The following is a 16,618-nucleotide window of genomic DNA, read 5'->3' on the forward strand; positions in this document are numbered from 1 at the left end:
CTGGGATGCTGAGTGAGGCAAATCAAGGTGAACTGGAGATGAATGACTTGAGTACAGGTATGTGGGTTCAGACATTACAACAGGAACATCGTAAACTGCAGCACGGCTAAACTGGAAAGATCCAGGCAGATCTACAGGCTTTCTATCCTCCTGCCACAGGTGAGAAGAGACATACACCGGGACGCCACCCTCCACCCCTCCAGGTCCTCCTCTGCTCCCTCTCACCCTGCATCGGCTCTGGCCGTTCTCTCTCCCCTCCAGCCTCACCAGCCAGCTGGTTTGGCTCGCTGCAGCCGGGTGGTGAAATAGATAAACAAATCCACCAGCGCCGTCACAGGCTTATTGATTATGAATTACATTAGCATGCTACAATTATGAGATCAATACATGGATCGTGGCACCTTCCGGAACTGGGGCATATTGATGATAATATTACCAAGTAAATAGTTGTGTCCGGTGTGTGTGTGTTGGGGGGAGAGGGAGGGGGGGGGGGGAGAGATTGACACATCTCTATAAATATCTGAGAGTAGTCCCCCACACACACCCCCTCCCGGTGGGATGAGACGGGCAGCGTTGGGCCCTAGGCCTGATGGACATTTTGCTATTCGAAATGTTTACACGCGCGCGCTCCAGGAGCCCCCACGCCGGTCCTGCCCAACGTAATGAGGTCTGGCCCATTGGGCGTCGCTGGCAGACATTAGGCCGTCCCTCACTCGGACAGGAACCTTGACCCGTCGCTGGGGGAGAGCCGGGCGCCGCTCGTCAGGCGGTGATCTACGGCCCCGCGCCGCCGCCGCCTCTCATCTCTCACTCTGGTCCGGCTCGGATGAGACGGATGGGATCATGGATGGATGGGATCATGGATGGATGCCTCTGGTATTGATTTCTCGGCTGGATTCCTCGCTCCAATCACCGCGACCAATTACCACCTCCCCCTTGGCATTCCACCCCTCTCCCCTGGCCACACGGACGCTGGCAGAAAGGAGGACGGGGAGGGGGGGGGGGGATACTAACGAGACGGCACCCACGTCGTTGTGGACCTTCAATCGTGACCAGCAGCTCCAGTTCTGTTTCAGTGTGATCAAGCGGGTACAATGAGGCGAGACAGTGTGGTAGTGACTACCAGCACTGGGGGGAAATGTAAACGATCTGACTTGACCTGGATAGTAGGGAGAGAGGGAAGGAGAAAGAAGAGATGCAGCGAGAGGGAGACACGGAATGGAGAAAGATGAGGAGAGAGAGGAACAGGGAAAGAGGAAGCGAGAGGAATAGGGAAAGAGAGGAAGAGGACATCAAGAAAGCGGTTGAAAGAGAGAGCGGACGGACAGAGGGAGGGAACGAGAGAGATGGAGACCGATAGGGAGACAGTGAAGTAGTCTGTTGTAGCGGCTTGACAGATGACATCGATTCTCCAAACTGCATAGCAGAGTTTTTCATGTTTGTGTTCTTATCTGTGCTCTCAGGCTACCCATCATGCTTAGGCAGGCCGGCAGAGGAGAGGAGGAGAGACAGAGAGGGAGAGAGGGAGATGGAGAGATAGATAGAGGCAACCGCTGGCTTATCTACACACAGCAACGCGTGCTTTTGAGAAGGGCTACACCTCTCTGTCTTATTCTGGTTCACACACACACATACACACACACGGTGACACACACACCAGCAACTGGAATGACAAATTTGACGGATGTTAAGAGAGTGTTTGAGTGAGTCAGTATGCATGGAGGTCAGTAAAAGAGTGAGTGTTTAGTGAGTGTGCTACCTTCAGGGTCCGTGTCTGCCTCCTCCCTCATGGCTGGGGAGGTGAGCGTGACCTTCAGCGTCAGCCTGGGTTCTGTGGTACTGCACACCAAGATGGCCGCCTCGGGTACGCTGCTCGTCACCTCGTACTTCTCCTCCGTCAGCTTCTGCCGGGGGGGGGGGGGGGGGGGGTCAAGCATGGACAGGGGTCAGGGGTCAGGGGTCGACCAAACAAACTGCACTTGACCTGGGGGGTTGCCCGCAGCAGCTGGAGTCCCGCCCCTGAAACGACCCGAGCCTCCACATGAATGACCGACGATGACATCGAATGTTTTGGAACAGCTGGAGAATTGGGTTCCATTGATCTTACCTCGGCTTACAGCGCTGAAAGAACCGTTTATGTTCCAAAGAGTTAAGTGTTGGAGTGGAACACAGTTCTTCTGTTGTTCCAGAGAGTTCTGTATACAGTAGGACTATTTTTGACAGTAGATCTCTCCACGTGGACACTGACTAGACATTTCAAAACTGTTGATGAGGTGGTAAATGTGTGTTCGTATGGTGAGATCCAAACAAAGGCATGTGCACTGTGACAGTAGCCCCTGTCCAGATCACCATCAGTAGCCCCTGTCCAGATCACCATCAGTAGTCCCAGTCTAGATCACCATCAGTAGTCCCTGTCTAGATCACCATCAGTAGTCCCTGTCCAGATCACCATCAGTAGTCCCAGTCCAGATCACCATCAGTAGTCCCAGTCTAGATCACCATCAGTAGTCCCTGTCTAGATCACCATCAGTAGTCCCTGTCCAGATCACCATCAGTAGTCCCAGTCTAGATCACCATCAGTAGTCCCTGTCTAGATCACCATCAGTAGTCCCTGTCTAGATCACCATCAGTAGTCCCAGTCCAGATCACCATCAGTAGTCCCTGTCTAGATCACCATCAGTAGCCCCTGTCTAGATCACCATCAGTAGCCCCTGTCTAGATCACCATCAGTAGTCCCTGTCTAGATCACCATCAGCAGTCCTGTCTAGATCACCATCAGTAGCCCCTGTCTAGATCACCATCAGTAGTCCCTGTCTAGATCACCATCAGCAGTCCTGTCTAGATCACCATCAGTAGCCCTGTCTAGATCACCATCAGAAGCCCTGTCTAGATCACCATCAGTAGCCCCTGTCTAGATCACCATCAGAAGCCCTGTCTAGATCACCACCAGGATTCCAAAAGCTGAGACGGCTAAGAGAGTCCTAACGTGGAGTCCTAACTGTGATCAGTTCAGCCTACAATGTCACGCATGTCCCCTCAGCCCAACAGCTGATTGCTTTCAGACAACCAGATCCAGGAGCATCTATGGAAGGTTGTGCTGGTGGAGTCGGTGAGCTCTTTAAACCCCTGGAGATCAAACCTCAATCACGCAGTGGGGATCCCACACACCTTGTTCAGACATCCATACATGCCGTGCGTTCACTAATCAGATTATGAGGACACCTAGAGGAGATAGGGCAGGGGGGGTGGAATTGAAAACAAGGTTGCTTGATTTGTGGCTAGGTTGAGAGCAGATGCGAGCTGTAATCCATTCTATTAATTCCAGCCACACAGTGTGCGTGTGTGAGTGTGTGTGTGTGAGAGAGAGAGCCTGTCTCCTTCAGTTGAGGAATCTATTACAGCTGACCTGCTGTGGTCTGGATTAAGATGAAATAATGAATTTTAGGAGTGTCTGTGAAGACAAGGCACACAAATTACCTCTGCACATGCACAAATAGTCACACACACACACACACACACAAAGAAAGACAAAAGATGGAAGATGAGGGGGAGAAAAGAAAAGGAAAGAGGACAGAGCGAAACAGAGAAAGAAAGAGAGAGAGAAGGGGGTCAGGGGGGGTGCTCCTGCTTAAGTGAGCAGCGAGTCACAGAAGACCAATCTACATCCCATTCAGATGTGAAATGGGGGGTCAGGGATCTCTAACCAGCAGGCCGAGACAGACGATTACCATGCCTGAGAACCCCTGACACACACACACACACACGCACGCTGATTAGCAGGACCCCTGCAGAGTGGTGTGTATGTGTGTGGCTGGTGAAAATGGAAGGAAGAAAGAGGAGTATGTGTGTGTGTGTGCGAGGCGTGTGTCTGTGTGTGTGTGTGTACGTGTGTTGGGGGTAAGCAGCAGTGGATGAATACATCTTCCTGTCAGCTCACTGTTGCAGGGGAGAGAAACAGGAAGCGTTAGAGAACCTCCACACCTGCCGTCCTGCACAACCTCAACTACTCAACATATTAACAAATCCACACCTGAGTGTGTGTGTGTGTCCTGTGTGTGAGTATACATTCTTTCAGTGTGTTGTGTGTGTGTATATGTGGGTGCATGTGTGTGTGTTTACAGTATCTGTGTGTGTGTGTGTGTGTGTGTCTGCGTGTATTCCTGTGTGTGAATACAGTGTGTGTGTGTTGTCCCTCCCTGTCCAGCCCTGATAATTAGGAAACCTCATGCTACAGTACTGTATTAATTACACCCAACACTTATAAATAGAGCAACAGCTTCTAGGCTCTGTTGCTACCCTCTCCATGACGTGCATCATACCAGCCACATGCACGCACGCACACACACACACACACACACACACACACAAGCGTCCTACTTTCTGTACCCATGCAGTCATTCATGACTGCATTTACTAAATGACAGAGGCTTATCTTCGAAGCCTTGTCGACCAAGAAAAGAATACAATGCTTTCATTAAAGCCAGATAAATGAGAGTAGTCAGTGTGTGTGTGTGGGGGGGTGTGTGTGCCCGTGTGTCTGGGTGTGTGTGTTTCAGATCATGTGCACGAGTGCGGGGCTCCGTGTATTTGAGTGTGCCTGTTGTGTGCGTTTCAATGATCTGAATGCCTGCGAGTGTGAGTGTGTAAGTGTGCAGTCCAGTCTGTGTGTGTGTGTGTGTGTGTGTTTCCCTCACCTCTATCTGCAGGGGCAGGTTCTGGCAGACAGTGTCCAGCAGTGTCTGTGTGGGCTTGTCTCTGACCATGAGCACCAGCTCCAGGTCCATGTCCTCCTTGATCAGCAGGCCCTTAGCCACCAGGCCAATACGCATCACACCACACAGCACACCTCCGCCTCCGGGCTCCCTGCAGGACACGCACACACAGGTGTTTGCTAAATGACTACATCCATCCAGCTAGAACATGAATCAACCTCAGTGAGGAAGGTGCATCTCCATACGTGCGTTTTTTGTCCTGTCATAAAATACCAACAATTTAGCAATGGGACCTGACCCCCAACGGTCAACTACATCCCCCAGCATGCATTAGCTTCCCACCTGCTGCTGTCATTGGAGTCCTCCGAGCTAGGGGCGGGGTCACCGGGGTCATCCTCCTCTGTACTGTCTGCTGGTTGGCCGTCTGTCTCGGTTCGGGCATGGCTGCTCTGGTCCATCCAATCGGAGACGTGTTTGAGGGCGCACTCGACCGTGGAGACGAGCGACTGGACGGCCTCCAGCTCCTCAGAGGATGGGTAGATGGTGGAGTGTTTAGCCATGACGTGACGGTCATCGTTACCAAAGGAACGGAACGACCTCTGAAAGAGCGAGCGACGACAGCGCGGAGAGGGAGGAGAGAGGGAGAGGGGAACATGAGGGAGCTTGCAGTTGAGCCAATATTGTTTCATACAGCACCCCCAGCACACACCCACACACACCCCCTCTCTCTGGTCTCTCCTAGCAGACTCAGCCAGACAAGGGCACCTCTGGAGGAAAGCCTTCAAGCAGCCGATTAAGGTTCAATCAATCAAGCTCCACTCTCCCTTCCCTGATGGCTGGAGTAACACCTGAACAAGACCAGGATCTCTCCCACTCCCTCCGCTGAGGCCCGGGGCTAATACCTGGGACAGGTACAAGTCTAGTTCCATTACAGCAGAGTAAAGCCTGCTGTGACCCCGCCCTGCACCCCTCCTGCTGCAGTTCACTGTGGAGGGCACGACTGTGGCACACACACACACACACACACTGTCATCCTCATCACTCATCAACCTGCAGTATCCCAAGTGTGAGAGAGTGGGAGAGAGTCAGCGGGACACAGCCTGCATAAAAATGCCTGTCACCACTTTAATATCGCCTTTAAATGGGTGTGTGTGTGTTTGTGTGTGTGTGTGTGTTTGTATGCGCACGGTGTGTGCCTTCAGTGGCGGTACAAATGTGTGTTGCCAGTGTGCTGCAGACATGCATCATCGTAATGGGAGGGGATCCATTTGAACCCAGTGACAGCTTTCCTCTAATGAGACTGCACACTGTCTCACCCCATCCACAAGCTTCAATCAAGAAGTCACCCTTCACCCTGCCTCACCCTTCCCCTCCCCTCCCGCTCTCCTCACTCCAATCTGATCCAGCAGCTGCCTCCCCCTCCGCACCACCTGGGACTCTTTTCCCACTCTCCTCCCCCACTTCTTACTTTGCCCCCCCCTCCCACTTCCCTCCTTTCCGGTCTTAACCCCTCCCCTCCACACCACACCCCACCCCACCCCTTCCCTCCCCAAGAGGGCAAGGGTCGATGACAACTGTCTGCTGAGAGCTACATAGTATTACCGTCTTCACCTTTTCCAGATGAGTGCAGACTCTAAAGGAGAGGGGAGTTCCGGGGAGGCAGCTTGTGTGTGGTGCGGGGATGGTTGGTGGATTGGGATCTGGCCCAGCCATGCCATCAGTTATGACGACGTAGGAACTGCAGCTTTAAACACTTGTTCACACGCTCCTGAAAGACTGATAACGTGAAAGCAGGCCATGAAGAATCAGCAGGACTGGAACACAGGCACCCTTCTGGTGACCTATGTAGGACACTGACCGATACAATCAATCTCCTGCATCATATTGCAGCCTCAGCTTGTCTCTGACACACGTACGTAATATTAGGGCTATTATGCACGGTGACATTTTCCACAGAGGACATGCAGTGGCACTGCACCTCATAAACCAGCAGAACCAGCGTTTCAGCAATGGCTCTACCCTTGATACACAACCTCCTCATCCCAGCGCGAGAGTGGGTGCCCACACCTACACACACTGGCTGGAGGTCAGTGTGGAGGTCAGATGGAGGGGTCAGACCTGTGCTCTTCTCTCCATGGAAGATTCTGGAAAGGTTTTTGTGAACAGGAACCTGACCTCTCCTCCCCATACAACCCTGCTCTGTCTTCCTGTACAGAGCATGGCATTATGGTGTGCGTGCGTGTTTGTATGTGCGTGTGTGCGCGCGTGTGTGTTCGCTCTAATCTGAGCAGAACTGTGTTCAACAAGCCAACACTAGTAGGTTTTATGAGGCATTGCTAATGGGAGCTTGCCGACTCATAAAACAGCTGGCACATGGGTAGGGAGGAGGGGGAGTGAGGGAGAGAGGGAGAGGGGGGTGGAGAGGATAAAGGGAGAGAGAGGGAGGACAGAACAGAAGAGCAAAGAGAGAGGAGAGGGAGAATAGAGAGGGGGAGTGAGGAAGAGGGGGAGAGGAGGTTCGAGGGAGACGGAGGATAGGAGAGCGAGAGGATGGAGAAGGAGGGGAGTCCAGGTGAAGATGGAGGGGAAGAGAGATAGGGGAGGAGCAGAGAGGGGAGACAGGGGAAGGGTAGAAGAGATAAGAAGAGGGAAGGAAGGAGAGGATTCGGATTGGAGCGGGAGAGAGAAGGACGGGATGGGAGGGCAGAAGAGGAGAGAGGAGAAAAGAGGGAAAGACAAAGGAAGAGACAGAGAGAAAAAGTGAAAGGCCAGCAGGACATATTCAAGTTCAAAAAGGCAACATTTGTGCTTAACTAGCAGGGGTACTTTGATCTCTACACCATGGTAGCAAACAAACTGCATACACACGCACACGTTTACAATTTTAATTAAAGCAAGCACCATATTTACCAATGACCCTGCATGAGACTAATGAGAGAGAGAGACAGAGAGAGAGAGAGAGAGCCATCCTTGTGACACACACAAACACACTTTTCTCTCACACACAGCAGCCAAGCATCCATGATTGCCTCTCTGTTATGAGACCAAGGCGTCGTCGATGCAATATGTTCTCTCCAGTCACACACACAAGACCCCATCAGAAACTAGAATTAAGGAGAGCAGCTCCCCATAGACAGATCCAGGTCAGATCAACTCCACAATATACTAATAATAATCGACATGTCTACACATTTGTTCTAATAATATAGAATATATTCAAATAAAGATACATAAATAGTATCATATTTATCAACGCTGGTTATCGACTGCTGAACTGTCGACAGAATTCGATAGGATTCGATAGATAACGTCAGTTAGAGTAAACTATCCACATGTGCCAGATAACCTGCTACCACTGGCATGTCAGAGTGTTCCGGGGGCTCCTGCCCCTCTAGTGTAGGTATCACATGACTAAGTGTGGTGCGATGCCCTTGTTCACTGGACCAGGCCCTCTGCACAGGGCTCCGGTGTGGTATGGAGGGTTAAAGCCAGGTGTTGTTACTGCAGCTGGAAAAGACTCTTACGCCGGGTCAGGGTCAAAAGCTGCTACCATGTTACTGTGCACAATAACTGCTGTGTGTGTGCAAGTGTGTGTGTGTGTGATGGGGGGGGGGGGGGTGGTAAGCAAGATGAATTGCGTCATAAAAATGTACTGTGAAACCATAGCCATGTGAGTGATACGTGTGTGGAACAGTAAATTGCCTGGCTGGTGTGTGTGTATGGTATGTTGCCTGGCTAGTAGTGTGTGTGTGTGTGTGTATATAATATTGCCTGGCTAGTGTGTGTGTGTACAGTATGTATCCTGAATAGTGTGTGTGCGAGCATGTATGTGTGTTGAGTGCAGACTGAGTGACTCGAGGAGAAGGAGAGAGGACAGACTCAACCAGCCGAGGGCAGATTACATTAAACATTCATCCTGAGATTTATCTTCACCACTGGCAGATCACATACACACACACAAACACAGGCCACGGCCCTATTTTATTATGTTCTTTTTCAACCTCCCAAATTGCTGAATACACACGACACACACACACACACAAGTCTCTTTTCTAATATCTCAAAGTGGAGCCGCATCCAAACCCATAGAGAATCACACAGTCAGACCCTGTCCCTCTTAAGACACCTGCCAATCCAATCACCAACACAAACCCCTGGACTACAATACCCATGTTCAACTACCCATAAGGACGCCATTGTGTCCTCCTCTGCTGCCCTTTGGGCCAGGGGATACGGTTGTGTACAGTATTAACATTTATGACGTGCAGTAAAGCGTTATGGTGGGAGCTGTGGGACACTGCTGATAGGGCTGATGTTGTGTGAGGCCCATAACGACAGCCAGGCAGGAGGTCTGGAGCGAGACACAGCAACAACACCTTTCAAATGGAATTCAGATTGACACGCCGGAGATAAATAACCAGATGGCTCAGTGCTGATCAGGTCAGATAGAGCTGCTACAGTAGAACTAGATCGGAGCTCATCCCAGTTATAACAGGTGACGTCAAGTCTTATGTAGAATGTGTGTGGGTACGCCTGCACACAGAGAATACAATTATTAGGAAAAGACAATAAGCCAGCCGTGTGTGTGCGTGTGTGTACGTGTCAGCTGTACAGCGTCAGGTATAAGCTGTGGACAGCCCAAGGTCACCCCCGCCCTGCTTGGGTCCTCATGTTAGCGGGCTAGCTGGCTAGCCAGGCTCATTACCCAGAGTTATTTATGAACCCCTCCCTCCATCCCTCCCTCCATCCCTCCATCCCTCCCTGTGGGGTTTAATAATTCATGGCCCTGCTCTCCCCTGAGGCTCGACTCTCAGTCAGGGGGTCGTTAATCAATCCTGATCCCTCTCCTCCATTCTCCCCTCTTTCCTCCTCTCCTCTTCTCTCCCTCCCTCTCTCTCTCTCTCTCTCTCTCTCTCTCTCTCTCTCTCTCTCTCTCTCCCTGCTCTTCCCTTCTCCCGCCTCCTCTCTCTGTTGGTTTTAACCTCTCCTCCTTTCCCTTGTATATAGATTTCATCATCACGCATCACTCTTTCTTTGTCCTCCACCCCCTCCACGCAAACACCGTAATCTGCTCTGGCCTGTCACAAACTACACCTTCACCTCACAACCTGCACCCCCCCTTCCACCCTCCCCACCCCCACACACACTTCCCCCCCCCCCCCACCCCCACACACACAGAGTGACCTACCATGACTGCAGGAGGAGAGGGGTTTCCTCTTCCTTCCTTTTCCTTGAGGGACCCGGGTGCGTTGCCGGGTACGTTGTCAGGTGCGTTGCCGGGTACGTTGTCGGGTGCGTTGCCGGATGCGTTGCTGGGTGTGTTGCTGGGGTGATGTAACTCAGTACAGGGCTCTTCTACAGTCTCTCCTCTTCATGAAGTTGATTCACTTCTCCCTCTCCTCCACTGCTGTCTCTCCCTTTTTACCTAAAGAGACAGAGAGACACAGAGAGAGAGAGAGACACACAGAGAGAGAGAGACAGAGAGAGAGACAGAGAGAGAGACAGAAAGAGAGCGAATGATCAGTCACTGTCTACGACAAAGAATACTTAACCATAATCCCACAATCCTGTCCGATCCACCGACAGAATAACCCAACATGTTCTTTCTCTCCTGTCTGTCTGGGATTTTCACTCGCCCGCCCCCCTTCCTGTTACACCACCCTCTCTCCACGCACACAGACAAACTTACTAACATTTACACACAAGCTCATGCAGACAGTTCACAACAGGGGGGGGGGGGGTGGCCTTTGTCTGCTGTTGGTGAAAGAGATACAGAGGGAAGAGAAAGAGAGCACGCGAAAGACAGGGAGAGAGAGAGACACACACAGAGAGAGAGAGAGAGAGAGAGAGAGAGAGAGAGAGAGAGAGAGAGAGAGAGAGAGAGAGAGAGAGAGAGAGAGAGAGAGAGAGAGAGAGAGAGAGAGAGGGGGATGAAAGAGTAGGACTGTTCTGCTGGAAACAGACATTCATATTTCATGATCAGGGAGGAGTTGAGGGAGAAATCAGCAATGCAGCCAGCATATGTTTTCATACTCTGTTATAGTCTGCTACACACACCCCCACACACACACATATGTACGCACCCACACACACACACACACACACAGAGGGACAAGGCATGCACATATCTTATTTATTCCAGAATATATTCTTTTCATTTATTCTGTGGTACTGTTAAAACACGCACGCGCCTACACACACACACACATGTACGCACACACTGTGTGTTTGATTTTTTGTTGGTGCCCTTCATCAGAGTAGCACCACCACCATCATCATCATGTTTGGATCCGAGATTAGATTGTGGAGAGCAGGTAAAGTTTGACCTACTAATCCACCGTCATCTGTATTAATCTACTGATGTTCCCATGTCCCCTCCCTGGAAAAGCCCTTTCTGTTCCCTGGGTGAGCCCTGACGGCCTTTGTGCTGCTTTATGCCGTGGGACGTGTTGGGTCATGTTGGGACATGTTGGGACATTTTGGGACATGTTGGTTGCCTGGCAGGAGGACTGGCATGGGTGGGGGGAGAGGTGAAGGGCTGGTGTGCGTTTTGACTAGATTCACCAGAGAGAGAGAACAGGCCACACACACACACACATTAGAAGATCCAGTTGGAGAGTGTGTGTTTACAGACACTGTCTGGAGGTAGATATGATCTGTCCCTAGTACAACCAAGCAGTTCAAGGTGTCAAGTCAGGCTGGTGATAAGATAAGGATGATTATAGGTCTGGCTCAGAGAGAGAGAGAGAGAGAGAGAGAAAGAGAGAGAGAGAGAGAGAGAGAGAGAGAGGAGAGAGAGAGAGAGAGAGGCAGGGAGGGTGTGAAGGCAGATACTCTGTGAATAACCCTACAATCATCCAGTGATTTACCGAGCCACTACACACACACACACACACACACACACACACACACACACAGTGTACTCCAGCAGCCAGCACCAGACAATGGAAGTTGTTCACAAATTCTTCATAGAGACAACACTGGCTAATGAACAGTAAAACAGTAGGAGCCAGTCTGGTATCTTACTGAATAATACCGTTTATAACTATTACAACCTTCCTAAACCAGTTAAGCAGACAATCCCAGATCAGCCATCTTGATTGACTTGTTGTTGTCTAAAGGTCATCTGCCATCAGAAAGACCCAAAGACCAAAGAGTAAGACCCAAGAACACACCCAAGAGAGAGTGTGTTTCCTATCCTTATTACTCCTTAATAAGGATAGGAACCTCATTAGGGCTGCATGGGCCATAGGATATCCTCTCTCTCTCTCTCTCTCTCTCTCTCTATATATATATATATATCTATCTATCTATCAATCCCTCTCTACCTCGTCTCTCCTCCAGGGGAGTATCGTTACAGGGGGGTGAAGCAGGGAAGGCTGGCGCCACAGCAGGCTCCACAGAGAGGAGAAAGAGTGGGGAAAGAGGCACGCATCCAGCCCAGGCAAAAGGCTCTCTCTCTGGGGAAGGGCTGGCTCCAAATAAGCCTGTCCTGCAGCAGTCATCCTAAACCTGCTAACAATTACCACCTCCACCTCCCCAGTCGCCTTTTGCCAGGCAGAGAGATAGAGAGAGGAGAGTGTGTGTGAGACAGAGAGAGTGAGAGTGTGAGAACACAACAGCCAATTGCCCCCAGGCAGCTGGATGGGGGATAAGCAGCTCGCTAACAAAGCTGTGCCACTTCTACGCAACCACAGCCAGAACGCACACAAGAGCATACAAACAGTACACATAGGCACGCACGTGCAACCACACACACACGACACGTAAATGATCATTATTCCCTCATTATGATGTTTGAATTCCAAACATCATTAACTCTGCTCTACCTCCAACTCTGCTGCTTAATGTTTTTTGGTAATATTTGAAAAAATATTATATTCAACGCTATTAATATATATAGGCTATTAATATATAGGCTATTACTGTAATATATGGGCTGTTAATATATAGGCAAATCATTTAGAAAAAATCCTTATTTGTAGAGGGAGCCTGGCAAGTGGCACAGTCACTTGAGGGCAGAAAAGGGCTTCAAGATAAAACGTAAGTATTGTTAAGTGCCCAACAGTTTCAACACACCCATGGAAGGACAGTTATATAGGAGACTAGCGCATGCAAAAATCAAAGGGGATTGTGACCCCCCCGTCTCTGGTACATGTCGCTACGTGTGGACGTAACGGGCGTAAACAAAGTGTGACATGAGAAATGAGCATGTGGACAGAGGAGAGTTTAGTGGAAGTGAAAACATGCATGTATCTGCCAGAATGTCAAATAAGTCCTTTCCTCCCATTCTCTAGGATATGGGTAGCAAATGCACGACTAGATATGAAAGTGTGTGTGTGTGTGTTTGTAATGTATGTGTGGTGTGTGTGTGCGTGTGTGATGTGTGTGTGTGTGTGTGGAATACAAGAGTGTCTTTTCCCACCCAGGGCTTGCAGACACCCAATTACAGCCACTATTTCTCTTCCTTGTCTTTCCCTCCTCCCATCTCTCTTTCATACACCCACACTCTTTTTCTCTCCCGTCTCCATTCCCTCTCTCCATTCCCTCCGCTTCCTCCCTCGCCATGCTTTGATTCCCCCCTCCCTCTTCCCTCATCCTCCCCCTCTTCTCTCACTTCCTCTCCTCCCTTTGTCCTGCCTCCTCCCCTCCTCTGCCCTTTTCACTCTCCACCCTCAACTCTCTTCCTTCTCCTTCCTTCCTTCCTTCCTTCCTCTGTGTTTGCTGCTTCTAAGCTTCTACGGTCTCCTGTAGGGGACAAGAGCACACACACAACACACACGCACACACACCCACCGACACACACAGCACCATAAACTTTTAATGGGAGCAAATAAAGACTGTTAAGTTTCCAGATTGATATTTATCCTGAGACATCTGTAAGACAACCACATAATCACTGATCAGTAGAGAGAGAGAGAGAGAGAGAGAGAGAGAGAGAGAGAGAGAGAAAGAGAGAGAGAGGAGGGGGAGACAGAGAGGGAGGGACAGAGAGCCTCGCACGTCTGTGTTTTTTAATCTTCCTCTCGGTTTTCCATCTCCTCTTTACACGGTCACCGTCGGTGGTTTCTCATTAGTGTGCTGTGTCCCCCCCGAGGGCCCATACAGGCCGGCGGGGCCAGCGCTGTGTGTGTGTGTGTGTGTGTGGGTGTGCGTGTGTGTGTGTGTGTATGCACGCACTGATGTCCCAGTGCCACCATGGTGGGAGGGGCTTGCGGCTGAGAAACACGATGAAGAACAGAGAACCACACCTCCTCTCTTCCTCTGGACCTGCGACCCATCCACTCAATTACCCAATGCACTCCTGATGCCACGCACGTACGCACACACACCTGCATTACAGTCGAAAGACTGGGTGTATTCACAGATTTCCCTCAGGATGGGGACGAAAAAATCGGAAGATAAAAACAAGAAAGATCACGAGAGGGAGGGAGGGAGGAGGGGGTTGAGGGCACAGAGCAAGTGTGTGCCAAGCAGCAGCAGTTTGCAGTCATTGCTTCCGATAGCTATCTAACCCCAGCAGATACAGGGAGATAGAGCTGCAGGTGTGTGTCTGTGTGTGCGCATGTGTGCGTGTGTGAGCTGTATTAATAGGTGTGTTTGTTCACACAGTCCTCCGAATGTTAATCTTGGCTGTGGGAGGTAACAAGGTTTGGAGTTATTTTAGAACCAGCACGCTGAAGTGTGTTTGTTATTCTGAGGTTATTCCAGATGCGGAATGTTGATGTTTTCTGCTCCACAGCGCTCTCTTTTCCTCTCTCTCCACCAATCTCACCCTTGCTCCCCCTCCTTTTCTCCCCCCCCCCTCTCTCTCTCTCTCTCTCTCTCTCTCTCTCTCTCTCTCTCTCTCTCTCTCTCTCTCTCTCTTTCTCTCTCTCTTTCTCTCTCTCCCTCTCTCCCCTCGCTCTCCATTTTTGTCTTGTGGCTGTGGTTCTATTCCTGCCCCAGGTGTTTATCTGATGACAGTAAGGCTGTCGTGTTTACATGGCGGTGGACTTCTCCTGAAAAATGGCTTACTCCACCCTACTCCACCCCTCGCTCTTGACATAGAGCTGCTTTATATCTGGAGCAGGTACCTTAGCACTACAGCTGTCATAGAAACTGCCGAAGCAGCAGATATATTTAGACGCGCACACGCACCTTTAGCACTAATGATGACACTCTGCAGGGAGGTCTGAGGTGTCGAACAAGACAAAGACACAAACAGAAGCTGTAAAACACACCAGGGACAGCCACAGTGTCAGCCTAGCAGCCTCCAGCCTCTTCCCCCCTCAGCCCCTCATCCTCTTGTCGTGTGAGCCTCCCGGACTCCCAGCCTCTTCCCCCCTCAGCCCCTCATCCTCTCACCGTGTGAGCCTCCCGGACTCCCAGCCTCTTCCCCCCTCAGCCCCTCATCCTCTCACCGTGTGAGCCGCTCGGATTCCCAGCCATCTAGCCTTCCAGAAAGCCGACCGAAGACAGGAAGCTTGGAATCCGTTTCCTGTGCCTACACAAGCAGAAAGCAGGCCTCTGCTGCTCTGACCACAAGACACAGCAGTATTAGATTCGTACTGCAGTATTATACTGCAAATACAGCTAAACTGAGACATCTTGAGGACCATATTAGGTAACCGTTAGATACTCCTAAAGACCCCCTTCATTCCTCCATACCTCTCCAGCTCCCTAACGTCTCATTAAGGCCTCTGAATGCAGCATATTTTCTGAATATCTTCTGAAAATGTCTTAGAACAAATGGTAGAGAATGCCGGTACATTCCATAGCTATGGTGACAGGGCAGTTTGTTACGGCCTAAATGGCCAAGACCCAGGGCCCAATCCTCCAGAGCTCGCCTTTGTATGGAAATCAACCTGACCTTTCAACAGCACCCTCAGCACTTTTCCGGCGCTAACTAGTCGAGGACGGAAATGGAGACGGCAAACCAAGGTCGTTTTTGTGTGAAGAACACTGGGGAAGGTGTTGGCGCGCTGCGTTAACGAGGGTGAGACCTCGGCGGTACGCAGAAGCGCGGCGAGGCTCCCTGGCGGCGCCTTGTGGACTGTTTGTGAGGAGATCTGAGACCGGCGAAGACGCAGGCTGATCAATCTGGGGCATTGACCAGGAATCCATAACAGCCTGTTTCTGCCCCACCCCTGCGTATCCTTCCCCCCCCTCCATCCCCCCCCCCCCCCCTCCGTCCTTCCTTCCTCCCCTCCTTCTCCTCCCTCTTCTTTTACAAGAAAGCAACTTTGTGTGTAGCTGGGGCAGGTAGAGGCCAGGCTGTATTGATGACCTGGCAGGACAGACAATCTGCTGATGTTGCCTTTGAGGGGAAATGGATGACATCTAGAGAGCATAACCCCGCTGCCAATAATTGAGATGGAGAAAGAGAGAGAGAGAGAGAGAGAGAGAGAGAGAGAGAGAGAGAGAAATAGAGAGAGAGAAAGAGAAACAGAGAGAGAGAAACAGAGAGAGTGAATGGCAGTATCACAGGGCTGTTGTAGTGAAGCGGTATTGAGATGTAATTGAGATGGAGAAAGAGAGAGAGAGAGAGAGAGAGAGAGAGAGAGAAGAGAGAGAGAGAGAGAGAGAGAGAGAAGAGAGAGAGAGAAACAAACAGAGAGAGAAACAGAGAGAGAGAAACAGAGAGAGTGAATGGCAGTATCACAGGGCTGTTGTAGTGAAGCAGTATTGTGTGTGAGCGTCGGAACTCTGAAAGAAGAGAGAGCAGGATGATAGAATAATTAGGGAGTGTGTGCCATTGCAAACAGTCACTTAATGGTTTTGACTGAGATTTACCGTCATGGCCTCTCACACACACACAATACCTTGTGTGGGTTCAGTGTGAGAGCATGACGAGAGATGAAGTAGAAAAGACAGTCCAGTACAAACCCCATTAGCTCCTGAGATGCTGCTGACAGACAGCTAAT

General features: G+C 50.7%; 1 protein-coding gene across 6 annotated transcripts in view; it reads right to left on the reverse strand.

The window, feature by feature from the left end:
• strbp (spermatid perinuclear RNA binding protein) overlaps positions 1-16,618 on the reverse strand; it is a 52,377-nt gene that overhangs the window by 16,162 nt on the left and 19,597 nt on the right. For all 6 annotated transcript variants that reach the window (XM_084686852.1, XM_084686854.1, XM_084686851.1 and 3 more), the window contains 4 exons: positions 9,901-10,137; positions 5,055-5,311; positions 4,695-4,863; positions 1,760-1,904 (listed from right to left, as the gene is read on the reverse strand). In XM_084686852.1, coding sequence (XP_084542978.1) covers positions 1,760-1,904; positions 4,695-4,863; positions 5,055-5,311; positions 9,901-9,903 — 574 coding nt within the window. In that variant the 5' untranslated portion in view covers positions 9,904-10,137. The remainder of the gene's footprint in view (positions 1-1,759; positions 1,905-4,694; positions 4,864-5,054; positions 5,312-9,900; positions 10,138-16,618) is intronic.

The sequence above is a fragment of the Hypomesus nipponensis genome, chromosome 22, assembly GCF_054491055.1.
Source record: "Hypomesus nipponensis isolate SF chromosome 22, ASM5449105v1, whole genome shotgun sequence".
Classification (NCBI taxonomy): Eukaryota; Metazoa; Chordata; class Actinopteri; order Osmeriformes; family Osmeridae; genus Hypomesus; species Hypomesus nipponensis.